This window comes from Leptidea sinapis, chromosome 12, assembly GCF_905404315.1.
Source record: "Leptidea sinapis chromosome 12, ilLepSina1.1, whole genome shotgun sequence".
Classification (NCBI taxonomy): domain Eukaryota; kingdom Metazoa; phylum Arthropoda; class Insecta; order Lepidoptera; family Pieridae; genus Leptidea; species Leptidea sinapis.
In genome coordinates, this window is record NC_066276.1 from 620,063 (window position 1) to 639,137 (window position 19,075).

General features: G+C 34.4%; 2 protein-coding genes across 2 annotated transcripts; one reads left to right on the forward strand and one right to left on the reverse strand.

Moving 5' to 3' along the window:
• The first annotated feature begins 221 nt into the window (after positions 1-221).
• LOC126967027 (mitochondrial import inner membrane translocase subunit Tim29) lies at positions 222-1,052 on the forward strand. The gene has a single exon (XM_050811340.1). It carries the CDS (start codon positions 397-399, stop codon positions 967-969), a length of 573 nt encoding a protein of 190 aa, XP_050667297.1. The 5' UTR covers positions 222-396; the 3' UTR covers positions 970-1,052.
• On the reverse strand, positions 1,042-17,127 carry LOC126967007 (F-box/LRR-repeat protein 7-like). Its single transcript, XM_050811306.1, has 13 exons — positions 16,951-17,127; positions 16,722-16,843; positions 16,495-16,640; positions 15,455-15,603; positions 14,779-14,825; positions 13,895-14,054; positions 12,321-12,511; positions 11,177-11,263; positions 9,007-9,511; positions 7,832-8,037; positions 6,652-6,795; positions 5,316-5,472; positions 1,042-4,675 (listed from the first exon to the last, which is right to left on the reverse strand). Exons 1-13 carry the CDS (start codon positions 17,021-17,023, stop codon positions 4,596-4,598), a joined length of 2,067 nt encoding a protein of 688 aa, XP_050667263.1. The 5' UTR covers positions 17,024-17,127; the 3' UTR covers positions 1,042-4,595.
• Positions 17,128-19,075: the final 1,948 nt, after the last annotated feature.

Consider the following 19,075-nt stretch of genomic DNA (forward strand, 5'->3'; position numbering starts at 1 on the left):
TCGGCTCAAACCAAAATACAATAAAATAATATTTAAATCAATATACTCAATTACAAGAAAAGCCCCCGTTAGTTTTATGGGCAAAAAAATCAATTTTATGACACTGTCAACACTCAATCTCGTTAAAGTAAAGTACCATTTTAATATTTCAACCGAAGGACTAGCATCCATGGTCATGACATAAATTTAAAAAAAATATGATTGTCTGTATTCTCTCACTGTAATGTCATAATATCGCAACTCAACTGTCAAAACATTACCTAAAATTAAATTATTATTCTAGATTTCCAATAACAATAAAATTTACTAAGTCCAATCGAAATATATAATAATATAAATCCAGTTCAAAGTTTATAATGTACAACTTCAACAGTCAGTAATAACAGTAGTAGCAATATGAATTCAGCAATCATTAAAGTTAAAACATCTGCTAATCTCGTTCGTAACGTGCAGAAACGTATCACTTTGCCCGAGAAACTTAAAGGCACTATAGTCGAAAAATGGTCCAATTATTGGAAAAATCTCTTCATGGACTACACGCAGATGCTACAAGACTTAAGAACGGACATGCAAGACAATCCAAGAAAAGCGTTCATATGGAGTTCTGCTCTGGCCGCTGTGTATGTTTTGGCTGCTCGTAATCCATCAGAAATTGATTTTAAAGATACGGTGAAGAGAGTAACAAATGATGCCATCTTAGTTAGTGAAGAGTGCAGAAACTCAAAATCAATTGACCATTTGAGGTTGATAGAACAGAGTTACAATGAAGGTGTATTGCACTATAGAAGTTTAGGGGTTATATCAATCATGTATATGTCGGAATTAAACAATGAATGTGATTTATATAAAGCACACTGTTCATATTTGCAGCCAACATATTTTGGAATATTCTCTAGAATAATAGACATTGGTATGATGGGCAGATGGTGGAATGTTTTTATAAAAACAACAAATTATGATGTTGCATAGACCTGTTGCTTATTTACATTAATTTATTTAGAATAAATACAAGGTAGTAAATTGTAAAATAATACACAAATATATTGAATGAACTTATTATTTCACTTGCATATAATATGTATAAAACTAGAAGAATATGGGTATTTTACTGCACCATTAAGAGATATTAACATAAAATCACCAACTAATAACCCAATTTTATACAAACTAAAAAGAATTTGTACCTATTACATTAAAACATATATATTTTATCCAGTTCACTATTTCTACAATATAAATATTAGTGTGAATATGGATGGACCTGATATCACTTATTTCCCCTGACTCAAATGTGATGTAAATTTTCCTAAATCATCTAGCAAACAACACTCCACAAGTCACTGACTTGTACACTAACAACATTCAACACCATTTTTTGGTACATATTATGAAATGAAAATAAATATGATCTAGTATATTTATTTTTATATTACATTTTAATAATTTAGATCTCCAGATATTAAACTAATTTTTAAATTAATTCTTTAAACTAATTTTAAATTATTTCATATTCAACAACCATATATGAACCAAGATATAGTGGCATATTGTCATCAATTAATACCCGTCTTTCAATATCTCTATACATGCAAATGGAGGGCAGTAACAGCTCTAGTGTGCACTCAATTGTACTTATAAGATGGGGAAAAGTAGACTGAAATATAGTCATCTCATTCATATCATATAACTTACTATACAAATAGTCAGCAGATGAATTCATTCTATTACTGACTTGTTGGTGTGGGTGGGTGGGCAGATTTAGTAATCACCAATCTTTGCAATGCAAACAATACAATCAAGTGAGGTGAGTGGGGTGGGATATTGAAGGCCTTTTGCATATTATTGTAAAATCAATACTGACTACTCTGGATTTATTGAAGATCAATTTGTCTAATGTGATATCCACAGGGATGTCTCAAAACATGCACCTTTATTAGGTGCTTGTATGGGCTTTTAAGGTTACAGCCCTGGCTATACAACCATAGCATACATTTTACGTATACCATATTTTCATGGGTGGTAGTTTTTGATGCTTAATAAGACATGATTGTAAATCTTGTTTTGAATTAGTTTACATGACTGAGAAAAAAACAATTTACATCACACTAAGAACAATTATTGTATTTTAGGTATACTTTGTAGTTAAAAGTTATTACTATAAATTAATATAAAACTGGTAAAAGAAAAAACAGTTATGGGTAAAGTAACACAAATATCAATCTGATTATGTAATGATAACTATATCAACCATTAAAACACACATAAAAAATAACAAAATTAGTTGTTCCTGTAACATTTAAGTACTAAAAATGATCATTCTCAAAAATAAATAACATTGGTGTATGAACGCAATAAAAATAATCTTAATACGAAAGATTATCACAATCAATTAGATGTTAAGCAACAATAAACTTACTGTGTGTATATGTTGCAAGCAAGTTGGACACCATAACATTTACAAGTAACTTTTTTTATAATTCTCAACTTTAGACCTAATTGAATATTATTTTAGAGATTATAATGATATACAGATATATATGGACAATCAAAATATATTAATGCTGACATGAAACAACAGGATAGGTGAAAGTGAGCAAGTAGTAAAACCTCATAGTAAGCTGGTTCTGTTGCTTTTGCAATATTTAAAAAAGAAAATACTAATTGTTATTGTTGTAAGTAAAGTATTTGTAAAATAATGGACCTATATTGATTTAAAAGAGAAGTGGTGAGTTTCTTGCCACAAATAATTATAGCTCTTTTTCCAAAGTGGTAGTAGATTATACAATAGCATAATAATATATCATTGAGACAAACTTTCATTTTATATGTTAAGGAAAAACTTGTTTGTTTTTTGTGTTTGATGAAATTATATATACATATTCAGGAAAAGGCTGAAGCTACACAATATTTATAAAAATCAATTTTCAAGTGATAAATTCAAATTAGAAAAAGTAGTAAAGTTAGATAAAACAGAACAAAATATTATATTTATTGTTTTGATTATTTTGATTTGAGTTTTTAAAATTGTTATTTCAGTTTTTTTCACCTATCAATATACAGATTTATTTTCTATTAACTAGGTTTAATTTAAATTGTTACGAAAATCAACATTATTTCTATGACCATAACACGCAATTACCTACTAAACTCGAATACATGTGGTGGATAGGAAAATTGTTAGGTTGAAGTCCGATCTAAAAAAAGCACAAACAATATCGGACTATCTAACATTAACTAAGTTTTATTATATTTATGACTTAAGACTCACAATTGTATGATCTATATAATCATCACATAATATTTATTGCTTTACACTTTTCTATCAACAACTTTATCAATATATAATAATGTACTTTTTTTTCATGAAATTTCCAGAAATTCTGCAGTAAGGGAAATTTTTATTGTTACAATTTTAAATTTACAATAATATTACTTTATAATTTTATTTGTAAATATTTTTGTGATGAATGGTCCATGTTTAGACCTAAGCGCTGTCAGCTATTTAAAGCTATGTATAACTACTAATAAGTTTAATGAAAATAAAGCCAGTAATGAAAACAACACATTTATCACAATAATTCAGACTTTGTTAATACTCGACACATATTTCAGTAAACAATTGAGTTACGATACCACCCGAAACTTAAGCTAATGAAATATTTTAAAATCACAGGGAATACAGCATTCTGTTACTACTATATTAATATACTATAACTATTAATATTCAATAGGTATCTATGTATAAATGTGAATGCAATACATAAACCATGGAAGATTAAATACTTATTTTGAATGAATACAATGTAATTATGTTGGGCTTGTCATTTCTGGGCATTGATTAGATAAAAAAATTAAGCTAACATGTCATGTATAACAAACAACAGCAAAAGTGGCAAGGCAGGTGAAATTGAAGGAAGCCCTTTTGTGTTCTCTGTGTATGGACATGGTCTTTTACTAAGAGTGATGGTAAACAGGCAACTTCGAACTGTTATAATCAACAAGCACTGTAAACTGCAAAATATATTCTATCCATTTACTTCACTAGTTACCTAGCTAGATATTCAACGTGACAATTTCGAATTATAGGCATGTGACATTTCTGCACCGAAAGACAGTCAGTGGTTGCAAGCGCCATGATCGAGGGTTGGTCAGAATGTCATGGAATCACAGTCAATGTCTGCATTACTTACATCAAAGTTTACAAGATAAACATTTTATTTTAGTCAACTTTTGTATCATAGGTACTTATTTAATGATAATATTTGTCCTTTTTTTTTTAGAAAATATCCTAAACTAAGCACAATTCAATAATCGTATGTTTCACAAGGCAAAAAACATGTTCAGCGACCCTTAGCCAGGCGCCCAATTTAAATGTTAATTGTGATTCTTGGATAATTTTCATATCTAGCTAAATAAGTTGAATAACTAAAGATGTTCTTCAATAGCTGCCTGAGTTTCACCCAATCTGAGAGTAATGCAATCAGCCAACTTTAATTCATTAAGAATCTAGGCCATAATTATTATCTTGGGATAGTTTTATGTTTCTGGTGTGCAAAAGTAATATGTAGCAGGTGGAATACACTAATAGCGCAATGTTAAATTAAAAGTATGTTGTTAAAGAATCCATCGTAGTTAGCGATGTTTTGTTGCAGGAAGTCTTCCTCGTCTGACAAAACTGTAATAAAAATAAGATATTAATTATTGCAAATTCATCTAGTGAATTTTGTTCCAAATATTATGAACATAATTATAGTCAAAATATGGCCAGATAATAAACTAGTTGAATATCAAGTCTGCTTTTTCATGGGAAAGTTTATTGAAAATCTTTTATCTATCCTTTGAGTTGCGAGACCTGTCAGATTGTCAGTTACTAAAGTCACTAAATTTACCATTGTAGCCCAGGGGGTTAAGATTCGGGCCAGATGGCACGTTGACATTCAGCCAAGCTTGGCTTCAGTGAATGGCCATGCGTATTATTAAGAGGTTTCACCCTGTTACATTATGTGTTCACGAATAAGACAGTCTCTTGAAACACTTTAGCTTAAGTCTTTTAATCTTTTTTTCACAAAATGAATCATTATGACTCCAAGATAAAACACCCCCCACCAAACCATGACTGATCCACTTTTTAGTCCACTTGTGGAGCTATGAGCGTATACAATTTGTCATTTTGCCTGTTGTAGCATTCTTCAATTGTGTAATATTTTTCATAATTTAACACCTATCTATGAAATAATTCATGCACATAACAACAGAGGTACCTAGCAAACTCCTTTTTTTTAAAGTCAAATACTCTTCCAATAGTGAATACCTACATTGGTCAAAGAAGTCAATGTCGTCGTGATCAAAGACTTCATCGTAGGAGTCGTCCGAACTGCTCTCGAATATTCTGTCGATGAAGTCCGGGCGCATGTGGGGATTGCTCTTGTCATGGTGCAGATCAACTGACAGCAGCTGGTGTGTTGGAGTATCCTGGACATACGGAAAATAAAAAACGAATTCGCACATTAGTGTACACAACCAAATCAAATTTTCAAAAATTTTAAGCTGTTAATATGGCATGTTTCAAAAGAAGCATCCTGCTCAGACCACAGATGCATACTCTTCAACCTGGAGGTAAATACTACTAAACCATCTCCACGAAAGAAAACCGAGCAGAACGAACCTCGCCGAATACAAGATGATGATGGAATCGCGTCTGAAAAAGGGAACGAATCCAGAGAAGATAATTGGAGTAGAAAACATTGGAAAACAGGCAACAAGAATTAATGATGTCACGATAACCGTTTATGCCCCTTCACCATTGCCAACCCAGACAAACCAAAAGCCCAGTAGGAAGTTGAGGAAACGTCTGAACCGCGCAATTAACACAGGCGAACAAAGCGATTGGGATAAGTACCAAGACAGAAAGTCTAAGTACAAAAAACGCATCAGTTACAGAAAATCTGAAAGTTGGCGGAAATACTGCAACGGCATTGAATGCCAGAACCAGGCAAACAGGGTAAGAAAAGTCCTTTGTAGTCAACCCAGACAAATTCTGGGTTCCCTGTAGAAACCTGATGGTACTTTCACTAACTCACCAAAAGAGACTGATCTTTCTGGAAACATACTTCCCTGGCTGCAAAATCATGCAGAAAATGGAGTAGGTGGATGAAAATTTAACGCATTTTGCGAATTCCCGAATTGTGTGTCCAGTGGACAGTGGCGGTGTGTCAAGGAACCCGTGAATGTAGCTTGGAGCTGTTATACTGAGGCAGTATCGCCCCCAACATACTAAAACTTATTACTTTTACTTGCTTACGGTCATTCCCAATATTCAGTCTATCTCCGGTTGTGGCCTACTTGAGATAAAAATAGTAACTCTCGTTGACTTTTCTGTCCCAATAAACTTATCGACGGTAACTCGCCTTATCCGTACACGCTGTCCGTCAATGGGAGGACGTATAGCTTACCAGCGATAGAAGTTTGTATGGAAATTGCAATTCACGCGTCCCAATATAAGGCGATAAGAATGACTTATCGGGTATATTGGGACAGCTTCAGATTATTGACTGCTAATTACTGACAGTAGAAGATAGTAATTTCTCTCTATCTGGAGATAGTATATTGGGAACGGCCGTTAAGGATTAACATCAAAACAAAAGTGTGTACCCGACTTTCGGAGGGACTCTCGCCTCCAGCGGCCGCGGTGCCTCCCAACAGGAGTGCCAGCGGGCGAGGGTGTTGGAGCAGGGCCCGTTCTCCGGCCGAGATCACTTCCTCCGTCACCGACTCGCAACCGCACAGGTCCAATTCCTAAAATAAGAATAGGTTTCGACGTCTGTGTGCAATTAAATTAGTAACCAAAATTTATAAACGATACGCGAGTCGAACCCGCGCAATCTCGGGTTCCGTCCGAGCGCTCTTCCAACTGAACCAGACGTTCGAGTGACGTATGGTTCGACCGAGAGGTCGTGCGTTCGAGTCCCGCATCGTTCATAAATTGTGATTAATCCAGATTTCACTTTAAAAATAAAAAAAATTGTCTGTGTGCAATTTTAAGTTTCTTATTCTACCTACCAATGTTAAAAAAATGGATTGATCCGTGAATGGTTGTCGGTTGTCCATTACTGAATTAAGTGATCGTTATGGCAACGCCTGCTTGGCTATCCAATACGCACGCTCGCGCGAACCTTGCTCGTCTTCCTACCTACTACTTCACCAATCCGACAAGAATCCGACCGATATTTTAAAAATAAAGAAACATAAAACAGGAAAGCATTAAGATGCTATAGCATAAGTGCTAAGGCACTGCTATCCAAATTTAAATTTTTTAAGCTTCCTAAAGACGCTGAAACAATCTAATTTAAAGTTATTATTATGAAATTACCACTAACGATAGCTACCTTTTTATTACCAATACTAAGTAGGTTCAAATACGTTAATAAGTAGTCTGTTAAATTTTTACTCTTCCAAGATTTCACGTTAGTGTGCGACGTCTGCACATATACATCTATGGAGATAATACTTTTTTTAATGCTTTTAAATTAGTATTTCCCAATTAATTATTGTTTTTTAATTTGTAAATCCACATCTTTTAAAAAACTATTGTCTTCAGGCGACTCTATATAATTCGACATTAACCTTATTCCTACCATTAAAAAAAAAACGAGTAAAAAGAGTAGTAAAAACTCTTTACTTCCGAGTCGATTGAGCGGCTGACAGATATCCGACGACTGAACACGAATTTTGCTGAGAGACATACAGAAAATAATGGCGAGGGTGTGCAACGAAAAATCAACGAGGGCAAAGTCATTAGAAGTAGTACTTATAATAAACAGAATAAGCATACCTCAAGGTAATGGCATTTGTTAAGTATTGCAACGATTGGCTTTGCGGTGATGGAGATATTGCCACGCGACATCAACGTCACCAGGCGGCTCAGTTTGACGACCGCGGCCAAGCCTGTGTTGGAGAGCCCCGCCAGGTACGACACGTTTAAATTCGTCAGCAGGGTGCATTGAGAGCATATCGCCACTATGCTTTCATCACTCACTCCTGAAACAAATGTATTTAGTGCCTAGTTGAGCCATGCAGTTTGACACACATTCAATTAAATCAAAGTAACTGGGTCTATATCTGTTGCTATAATCCTCCTTAAAAATATGTTTCTTCTGCATATCACTGATATACTATATGATATACACATAAGAGGCAATCATTGCTCGGGGTAAGTTTGGTTCTTAAACCGGCCATGCCAACATCTCTCCAGGTATCGTCAACGAGACCGGAACAAACTTGTGTCTCTCGATCTCTAGTATTACGGATGTCTATGAGCAGTATTTGCTTTCCATCATGCGAGCCGCGTGCCGCTTCACCCCCCTCTATTATATAAAATAATGTGTCATAACCTGATTCAATACCGTCAGATTGTGGGTAGTTTACTTTAAACGATTTCTTACAGATGCGGAAGGAAGATACAGCTGAATTATTGGCATATGATAATTGTTCGGATAAAATAAAGAATGAAATAGCTTTAGCCCTCTTCTGCAGCAAAAAGCTCTAATAAATAAATATTATTTAAATAAAGGAAGCCCGCTGATTTTCTATCGCCCGTTCTTCTCAGCGTGTACACTTTTCTATAGGGCGTGCGACGCTCCTGCGATTCTTCTGGTGTTGAGGAGAATGTGGGCAGCGGTGATCACTTTATGTTCATACTCCTAAGACTAAATCTATTTGCTCGCTATTTTCACTATGTTGTTCGGTGGGTGGTTCAGCCGGGCCGACTCTTTGGTGGAAGACAAGTGAAACCCCTAATTCTAGGACTTGGGTCAGTCTTACACAAAAACTTTGAAATACTAGATACCCATACAATTACTGCGGCATTTTGAGTGTTATTTTTCATTGCAATGTTTTCTTCTTATTACCGTCATTTTTGGGTGCAATAAAATATCCGGCTGGAATCTTAAAATTGCCAAATCCAAGCTAATTACATATCCGATGTGAAGAAAATAATAAAAATCGTACCTTTATGGGAAAAGCTTTTCCTTGAGTTGCAACCAGAAATATTAAGATCTTCTAACTTAGAGCATGACTGTGCAACTTGTTTTATGACCTCATTTGTTATGAATATGTTCCGACTCAGATTAAGCCGCTTTAATTTGGTCAGAATGCCAATTGAATCACAGAGCTCATGTATAAGTACAGGCACTGGACCATCCATTGATATGTTTTCACTGAGTGACAATTCTTCTAGTTGCGGTACTTTTCTTAGAATGTTGGGTATTAACTTCCACATTGATGGTGGGCACACGTCGAGTTTGAGACAAGTGAGGCAGGGCAATGTGTCCATGGCAGCGTTGACAACAGTTCCCTGGAGACTGTAGCAGTTGTAAAATGATAGTGATGTTAACTTTGATGGTTTTGAACAGTTAGTGAGGAATAGTCCAGTGAGATGTGTATTGTTTGAAACAGACAACTCTTCAATACTTGCATCACTCTTCACTACATGGACTAAGCTGGCATCAGTTAACTGAAAACAATAGACAATTAGGGTGAAATTTTTTAATTTCTTTTTACTTTTTTACTTCAGAATTATCCTTTCATTAATATCTATGATTACAATTTCTTTTTGAGTCAGAAATTAATTTTTAAAAGTGTACAAAAATTTTGAGATATATAAATCATAGCAGAGATAGGCCATCATAGGGTATATAAAAGTATGAAAAAAAAGTCAATGTTTTCAAAAAACACCTATCGTATAACCACCATACAACTTCTTTTAGACGTCATATATTACGTGAAATATTTAGTGAAGAAATGTTGCGTTAGTCTTCCATCAAATTTATGACATTATTACATTACTATATGACCCAGCATCCTGACTTACCGGAGTAAGGAGTGAACATCAAATCATTGTTTAAAATACTATCAGGGTAAATATTACTGAACAATAGTTCTACATATTATACCTACAGCTATGTTCAATTTATTTCATTGAAAAAAAAAAAACATTGGCTATTTTATTAAACATTTAAAAAACTAAATTATTTTAAGGACAAAAGTTTCGCAGATAAGAAATAAATAAAGATAATCTTGCGGAATGGACGAAAATGATATTTTTTGGACAAAAACTATGACTTCATACGCATTAACACCAAGCATCAAACTGGCAAGCATTAATTATTATTTTTTATGAAAATAAGGGACGAGACGAGCAGGACGTTCAGCTGATGGTAATTGATACGCCCTACCCATTACATTGCAGTGCCGCTCAGGATTGTTGAAAAACCCAAAAATTCTGGCGGCATTACAATTGCGCTCGTCATCTTGAGACATAAGATGTTAAGTCTCATTTGGGAAGTAATTTAACTAGCTACGGCGCCCTTCAGACACAGTAATGTTTACACATTACTCCTTCACGGCAGAAATAGGTGCCGTTGGTACCCATAATCTAGCCGGCTTCCTGTGCAAAGGAGCCTCCCACTGGTATATCAGTTACTTTTCCATTTTTTTTACATGAATCTCTTATAATATGGACTCAATTGTATTATATAAAACGGAAACTTGTAACGAATATTGTACTGTGTAGTTCAGAGTCCGTTTACAGGCTCTTATAGAATCAGAATATCTTTATTCAATAAAATCTCGAAGATCACATTGAATCGTCACAAAATAAATTATTCTAATATACAAAAATACAAAGTTGTATCCATAATTATACTATTGCACTATATTATACAAAAACTAGTCATAGCTCTACACCGGTTTACAAGAACCTAAGGTATTGTCAAGCTGTCATTGAGAGATGGAGCGACATCTGGCCAAGCTATCTTGGCATTTATAAAATCATCTATTCTATAATAGGCTTCCTTAATTAATTGTTTTTAAATATAAGATTTGAAATGACTAGTCCACTACACTCTAAATATTCTCGAAATATATGAAGAGGGTAAATTTTATACATGTTTGGATATACCAATTAAAACAATCAGATTTTTTGAACTCAAACAAAACTTTAAAGTCCAATATATAAAATCAATGCTGTTATTCCTTCGGTGTTTTCCATAAGAGTGTATTTATTATCCCCAAGTTCTAACTGAACACATTTTTTTCGAAACTTTTCGATACACAGCTTCCAGAGAAAAATGTATGAATCCTAGATGAAGTAATAAATAATACTTAAATATTATCATACCTTATAGCAGGAAACGAAATCAATTTTCTTTAATTGTTTACATCCATACATCAATGGATTCCAATTCTTTGTATGCATTCCTGCGACCTAGAAAAAAGAAATACAAGACTGTAACTTTTTGTAACTGTATCACTTGTAAGGAGGTAAGATTAGGTTAGAAAGTAAGAAGAGTGTCGAAAGTTGACAAGAATATAATACGGATTTTTTTTATGGAATAGGAGGACAAACGAGCGTACGGGTCACCTGGTGTTAAGTGATCACCGCCGCCCACATTCTCTTGCAACACCAGAGGTATCACAAGAGCGTTGCCGGCCTTTAAGGAAGGTGTACGCGCTTTTTTTGAAGGTACCCATGTCGTATCGTCCCGGAAACACCACACAAGGAAGCTCATTCCACAGCTTTGTAGTATGTGGAAGAAAGCTCCTTGAAAACCGAAATTTTTAACGGAGGATGCTAATTACGAACTCTTATCTCTTTGGAAAATTACAACTAAATACTAATTAGCAGTTATTGTCGTGTGAATGTCCTGCCGATAAAAGAAGCTAGAATTTACCGATACAAATGTATCGTGTTGCGTGTGAACCTTTTATATTGTCAAATTATTAAGACAGAAGACCGAGTGAAATGGCACTTTCAATACGATGTGACTGTCGTGGTGTATCATAAACACATTTAATAATAATAAAAAATTCTTTATTGCCATACAAATATAAAATGAACAATTAGGATACGCGATGAAACAAAAGGCTCAGCTTTACCTGACATGGAATCATGGATTTATGTTTCCATGCAGCGCTGTTTTTCAGCCATCCCCTCCTCCCTAAGGTGTTGAGCGGGAGTGGATGTATTATGGCTCCCCGATTACCTACTTAAGCTATCTTGTTTTTATAAAATGTAATATTAGAAAAAAAGGTGTTCTGATTACTCTTGCAAGTGTGTATGTAAGTGTGTGTGTGTGTATGTATGTGTGTTTGCGTATGTGCGTGTGTTTATGTCCGTACACAGAAAAAATCTTTTGGAGAAAGATATTTCCAGTGGAAGTGGTTAAATTTCTCCGCAGCAAGTTGCTTTTTTAGTAGAGTAAAACGGTATTTTTTTTTAAAGGACTCGATACTCATTTATAAATAACTGTATTCAAGCCTACCTTAACTTCTTCCAAATTAGGGCAGTACTTCCCAACCGTATGTGCAGTGCGGTCATTGAGATCTGACCAGTTATGATCGATGTGAAGCCGTATCAGTGAAGCCCCAAATCGCTGAAGAACTTGTCGTAACACGGCTGTCGTTAGTTTTACTTGATCTAATTGCCAACTTGACGTTTTAAACGTGCGAATGCCTGTTGGATAAATGTTTTTTTAGTACATTTTGTTTTAATCTTACACTTCCGACAGCGACAACCTCCTCACCTAAAGGCAATATTTTGAAAATATTTTCTTATAGCTTAATGAAGGTTAACGATTACCTAAATAATTAAATTGGCAAAATTTTGAAATACTCAGAGTTGCATCGCGACCAATGGTCTTGGTAAGGTTAAATATAACCCGTTTTACTACAGATTAAAAACATTAAACACACAGATCCAAATACATGAAGGAGTTTTTAATCAAAGGTTTTCAGTACAAAAATTTAATTTTTCAGGGTAAATATAATTAAAATGGTATTTATTTAAAAATAAGAATATTATTTATATAACGTAAATAAATAAATAAAGCAATCAAAATTATTTTAATTTAAATTAATTATTGTCATTGAACTTTTTTGTTATTTACCTAAACAAAATTTACTTCACTCTACTCTATACATACTACACTTAACCCTTATTAAAGTTTATCAGCGATACAGATGCTTTATTTGTGAAATAATATTAAATACAAGATTGTTACACTTTATACTAGGAAGCATAATTATTTTTGGTAAGTAGGTAATACACCCTGCCAATTAAAATACAGTGCCACTCGAGGTTATTGAACATCCAATATTCTGGGCAGCGACGCGATCGCTTTAAAATATAAGATTTTAAGGCGCTTAATCCACGAACGAGTACATCGCTACTATAATATAATAATAATATTGACACACTTTTTACACAAATTGTCTTGCCCAAAAACAAAGTTAAGCATATATAGCCTGTTTTATGGGTTACAAGACAATGATATATATAATACAATATACTTACTTAAACATACATATAAACATCCATGAGTCTGAAACAAACAAACTATGTCGTCGGGTAACCTCTACAAGACGACGATATAAATATCGTCAGATAATCGGCGAGACTCGCTACGATGTATTCGATAGACCGCAATGACTCATACAGCAATTTGTTCTGTTGAAAGTTTTCTTTTCACAGTGCGCTCGCATTCAGCCACTAACCGTGCAACCTTGTGGAAGGCACCTTCTCTTATAGTAAGTAGCTTAATATAAATACATCGCACGCGTATAATATCACTCGCTCGTTGAGGCAGTACTTAAATCTCTGTAGCACTGTAATTTTACATCAAACAAAAACACCAATAGTGGTCGTAGTACACGCAACTCATAGAAAAGCTTCTCCGTAGTACCCAAGCAGGCAGCATCCAGTGTGAAGGGAATTACTCCCTTTAAGAAGGGTTGTTTTTGTAAAGATATGGCATCCACATGCCAATAACGCCCAACCCATTCTTCACACTATTTAAGATTTGTGTAATATTTATAAGTTTAATATAAAGTCACTTACTATTAAGATATAAATGAACCACATCTTTCCACTTTTTACTAACACGCTCGGACCTTATTAAGTCTGTTAGGGGCACATGCGATAGTATGAGCGACCAGCAATCCATGTTGAGGACATCCAATATATTGTATGATTCTTCTGTGGTTAATACTTCGTCGGTCTGCAAGCAAATAAATCAAATGTAGGTTACAATGTAGTAACATATTAGTAAGAATTACCTAGAAATGTAATAGTTTAATGAAACATGTTTTGTACATGCATAATATATATGTACCTTGTACAATGGTTACCACATAGCCTTCATTCGAGAATCCCACAATAAGTTTCATCAGATAAAACTGATCTGGTAATACTTTATCTATTAGTGTCAACAATCCTTGGCACTAGGTGCTTCTGATAACGATATTACTCTAAAGTGACATATGACACAGTGGTTCATCAGGTAAAGATGCAGCACATGAACTGCAAAGGTGCTCAATGAAACAGGTGGCTGATCATGTATTCCATTGTTTATGATCATGGGATTTCTTTCTTACCAACAACCTACACAATGCTGGATGGGCAAACCTTAAAAGCTGCAGACACTCGAAAGAAATGATATCTGCATTATCACCCAGTGACACAGAGAAAACTTGTAAGCCTAAATAAACAATATACGAATTATGGTAAGCACTCTTACAGGAACACACCACAACCAGTCCGGAGGGCAGAGTGTCCATCTGATCAATATGGTCGCTCATGTAATCTTAGTTTTTGCAGTAACATTATCATTCATAAAGTGCTTGTGAATCTAATTCTACATTATGAATTATATAACACATAAGTATTCGCCAATTATTTTTTCTTGTAGCCACTATGTGGAGAGACAGATCTTCAATACTTACAACAGGATTGCCATTGTTGTTCTGAACATCCAAGTTTTCTGCGACACCTGTGAACAAATTTTAATTTTCTCTTAGTTTGTAGCTCCAAATAAACTCTTGAGGAATAAGAGGACAGAGAAATATTTAAAAATAGTAGCACTTGCTTAAGTTGTTTAAAAGTGGCATTTAAGGTGATGACATCAATGTAGATATCATTATTTTGGTAATTATCCATACAGCCTGTACTGAAATAAAAATGCAAGCTATTTATGAAAGATGAAAAAAATAAAAGAATAAAAATGAAAGACACCCGATTTAAGGGTGATAAATTAAATTTTTCTTTTGACATGGCAAGGTGATGGATAAAGGGAGGAGATGCACCCAAAATCGCCACAGATCGCGCCTTCTGGATCGAGCCATAATGGACATTGTAATGCAGTATTTTATTAGTTACATCTGTTTTAAATGTAAGCTGTAATGTATGAAGTAAAGGCTATTTTGATTATATTTAGAGATACTAAGATCTGGCATCATATTAAACTTTGTTTTTACTTTTTATAACCATTATTTCTCTAAATTATGTTGCTTTAATTGTTATCCAGTTCAGATCAAAAGCAACTCTGAATGTATAACTTTCTTGTTCTCGGGAAAATGTTAATATTTAAAAAGTTGCCATGTGTACATAAATGTGAATTACCCCAACTATGGCTAGACTCAGTTGCAGATGGTTGTTTCCATTGCACTCTGCCATTAATGTCCTCAGCTGGTTGATGCCAGCTATCAGCTGGTGATATCTTCAGAATTCTATCACGGATTTTTTTCTCATGAGGGGGTGCACATAGAGCTCTGAAAAACCCACAAAGTATTAGCATTACCATATATAAATTGTAAAAATAATCATAATCTAGTCGCAGGGTGATTAGATAATCTGCACTTGATTAATAGTAATAATGACTTATTGCATAGTAATTTTTTTATAAATCTCCTAAATTTATTTATAGTCAAAGTTGCTCGATTCTGGAGCTATTGTTTTTTGGTAAAACTATGAATTAAATAATAATAATTTTAAATGAATTTTAAAGGATTATGTGATGTATTAGATAGGCTGCCTTTAAAAATGATGTAATGAATTGAAAAAAAAATGGTTGCCAACTCTCAATCAGCCACAACATTATGGTTGCCAGGTGTAATTAGAGCAACATCTGTACTATGTGATGTTTGCAAGGCGGAAGAAAATTCCACATAGAAACTTTGTTGTGTGGTATTTTCAGGTCAATTTTGAGGGTACATTAAAAAAAGCACATTCTCATTTGCATTTCTGTGGTGGTTCAAGAATAGATTGCTGGGATCACATAACATTCGCACATGATTTTCTTTTAAGACATAATGTCAAATTCAAATATTTTTATTCAAAGTAGGATATGAAATAACTTATTACGTCAAAAACTACTTCAAATTTGCAAAAGTGTGCTTCAGACCTGAGAAGAAAGGGTGCAAGAAACTCAGTGGTTTCATTGGGCAGCATTGCCTCTATATATCATAGGTCAGAATACTACAAAAATAAGTAAAGTAAACTAGTCGCAATCTTTTTAACCATGTATGCTGCAAGTCTATTATTAGCCAATCCTTCAAAATGGGAGCCTCATTGTAATTTCAATCAAGAGTAATGCCAAGAAAAATAGCAGATTATTATCTTATTTTCAATAACAATATTTTAATTTTAATATAAATACATACTTGCGGGCATCAGCTGGATCACCAAATGTGACAAATGCATATGTAGGTATTGGTGTTTTGTTAGGACCTCTTTCTCCCATTTTTAGCCAACAGCTTTTGATAAATCCATACTGAGCAAATACTGCAAAGAGTTCAAGTCTAGTTGTCTGTGAATGAAAAAATATTGAAATGCCTAAGTAGAATTAAATTGGCCTCGCTATAAAAACACATATGATTACCACAAATACCTTTGCTGGAAGACTAGTGACATAGATTTTTCTGATGGGTATTCCGTCTTCTGTGTGTGTAGGTACGTCGAGATTTCTTTTCCTTTTGGTGAATACATCAGTTGAATTTATGGCTTGGGCATCTAAAAAAACATCATTTTAAGAATAGGGAAATAGTTACAATCAAAAACGAAGTATAATGAAGAATAAGAGAGAAATAATCAAAATTATAAAGTAGAAAAGTGCTTACATAGTTCCCGTCTCACAATGTGAACCACGTCGGGGAAAAATAATTCATCATCACTTTCATAAAACATAGCCATATTGTGCCACTAAATCAACAACAAAAATAGTCATTAATACAATTATACAAATATTTTAAAGAAAACTGTAAAGAAACAAATGATTTCGAGAGTAAAACTCACATAAAAAAATATAATATATCACAAACAGACCCACAGGCTGAACTTCATTAGTGTATAGTCTATGGGATGAACCCATTGACAGTTGACACTTGATAACAGACTAAGAATAATTTGTACTGTCTACAATGATTGTTTAGAGACTGAGCGTTTGGCGTTTAAATAAAACAACTGCTTGACTGTGAGGAATATGTGGAAGATGATTTATTAGAAAGTTACATGATATATATACAAAATCCTTAAAACTAGTTAGCCACTTACAATTGTTACTTAAAAAATATTTACAAGTTCAGAAAATACACACCAATACTAAACTTACATTTTGACCAATAGTAAAACGTTTCATTCAATAAGAATTGAGAATAATATTATGTGTTCTATCTCGCTCTAAAACTAATGCTATCGCAGTTTGTGAAAACTCGCGTTGAACCTCGATCATACGATGTCAATGAGCATTTAGCACCTGCTCTGTCGCCCATTGATAAATATTGCATGAATAGTGATCGACGCCCCGACGCGTCAGTCGAGTACGCTCTGCCTTGCTGTGCGGTTGTGTAACGCGGAGCATATGTCTGATCACGTGAGTATATCTGTGGTCGTCGGGAGAACGTGACGATGCTTGTACTTCGATGAGTTCACTGGTGATCTGTATGAGGTTCTTATCAGAGCTAATATTACGTTATATAAAATAAAATGTTCTTTTTAGAACGAATCTTTCAGCATACGCTTATTACAGTTAATATGCACGATAATTATTTCTACGATCTATAATGCTAAGAAAGTATTACGTTACTAGTTAGATATTAGACATTTGTATTAATTGATATTATTGGTTGTCGGTACAGCTACAATTGTAACATATCTCAACAGTTTACCCTATACACAGTACAACTTAGTAAGTAAGCTATATTAATTGAACGTAGTGTTTAAATTCTCTTTGACATTAATGTACAATATCTAATAATAAAAAGCAACTGACTTCGAAAATACTGTCATTCATACACTCACGCCTTGTTCCCGTCGGGGTAAGCACAGACAATAGAATGCCCCTTGCTACTATCCTTACAAACCTCCCGCGCTTCGTCTACATTCGTTACTCTTTTTATACATGCTCGCCGGTTGCGGGTGCTTCGCACGTTTCCTTTTCTACAACAGACCAAAGCATTTATTTCATACTTTAGTTACTTTGAGCCTCTTAGATGATTATTTTATCAAATAAATGTAATCTCTGAGTCTGAATAAATCTATGTAATTTAAACGAATAAAATGTACAATATTTGTTATGTTTTTGAAGTGATAATCCTCACTTCTGGAATTAATACACAAATAAATCTTTAAAAAAAATTATGAACTCTGCAGGACTCGAATTCACGACTTCTCGCGTTCCGTGCAAGTGCTCTTGTAATTAGGCTAACAGTTTACAATTTAATGTAATTATGAAACAATAATGATACCTTTTTGCAGGACTGGCCGACCTGATGGCTGGCTGAGTGCTGGCCCACAAACTGTGCAGGCCAAGAAATGGGAAAAGAAAAACGTTAATGATACATACAATACAATAGTGTTCTGTGTGTATGATACAAACAGCAAAAAACATGGAAGATAATAAACTCGAATATGTATGGCATTACGCTAAAAATAATGGCAGCAGATGCTGTCTCGCTCTAACATACAGTTCAGACAGAAAACTGTTTGGCGAGCTCTGTTTTCGTTGGACGTCAGGAAGTCGAGCGGGCTGGATGGCATTTCTCTAATCATGCTTAGAACGTATGCCCCTGAGTTGACGCCGGTGCTAACGCGTTTATTCCGGCACTCTTATTCTAAAGGCGTAGTCCCTGACTCATGGAAGTCTGCCCTTGTCCATCCGATCCAAAAAAAAGGAGACAGTTCGGATCCGGCAAACTACAGGCCTATTGCTATTACCTCCCTGCTCTCCAAAATCATGGAGAGCAT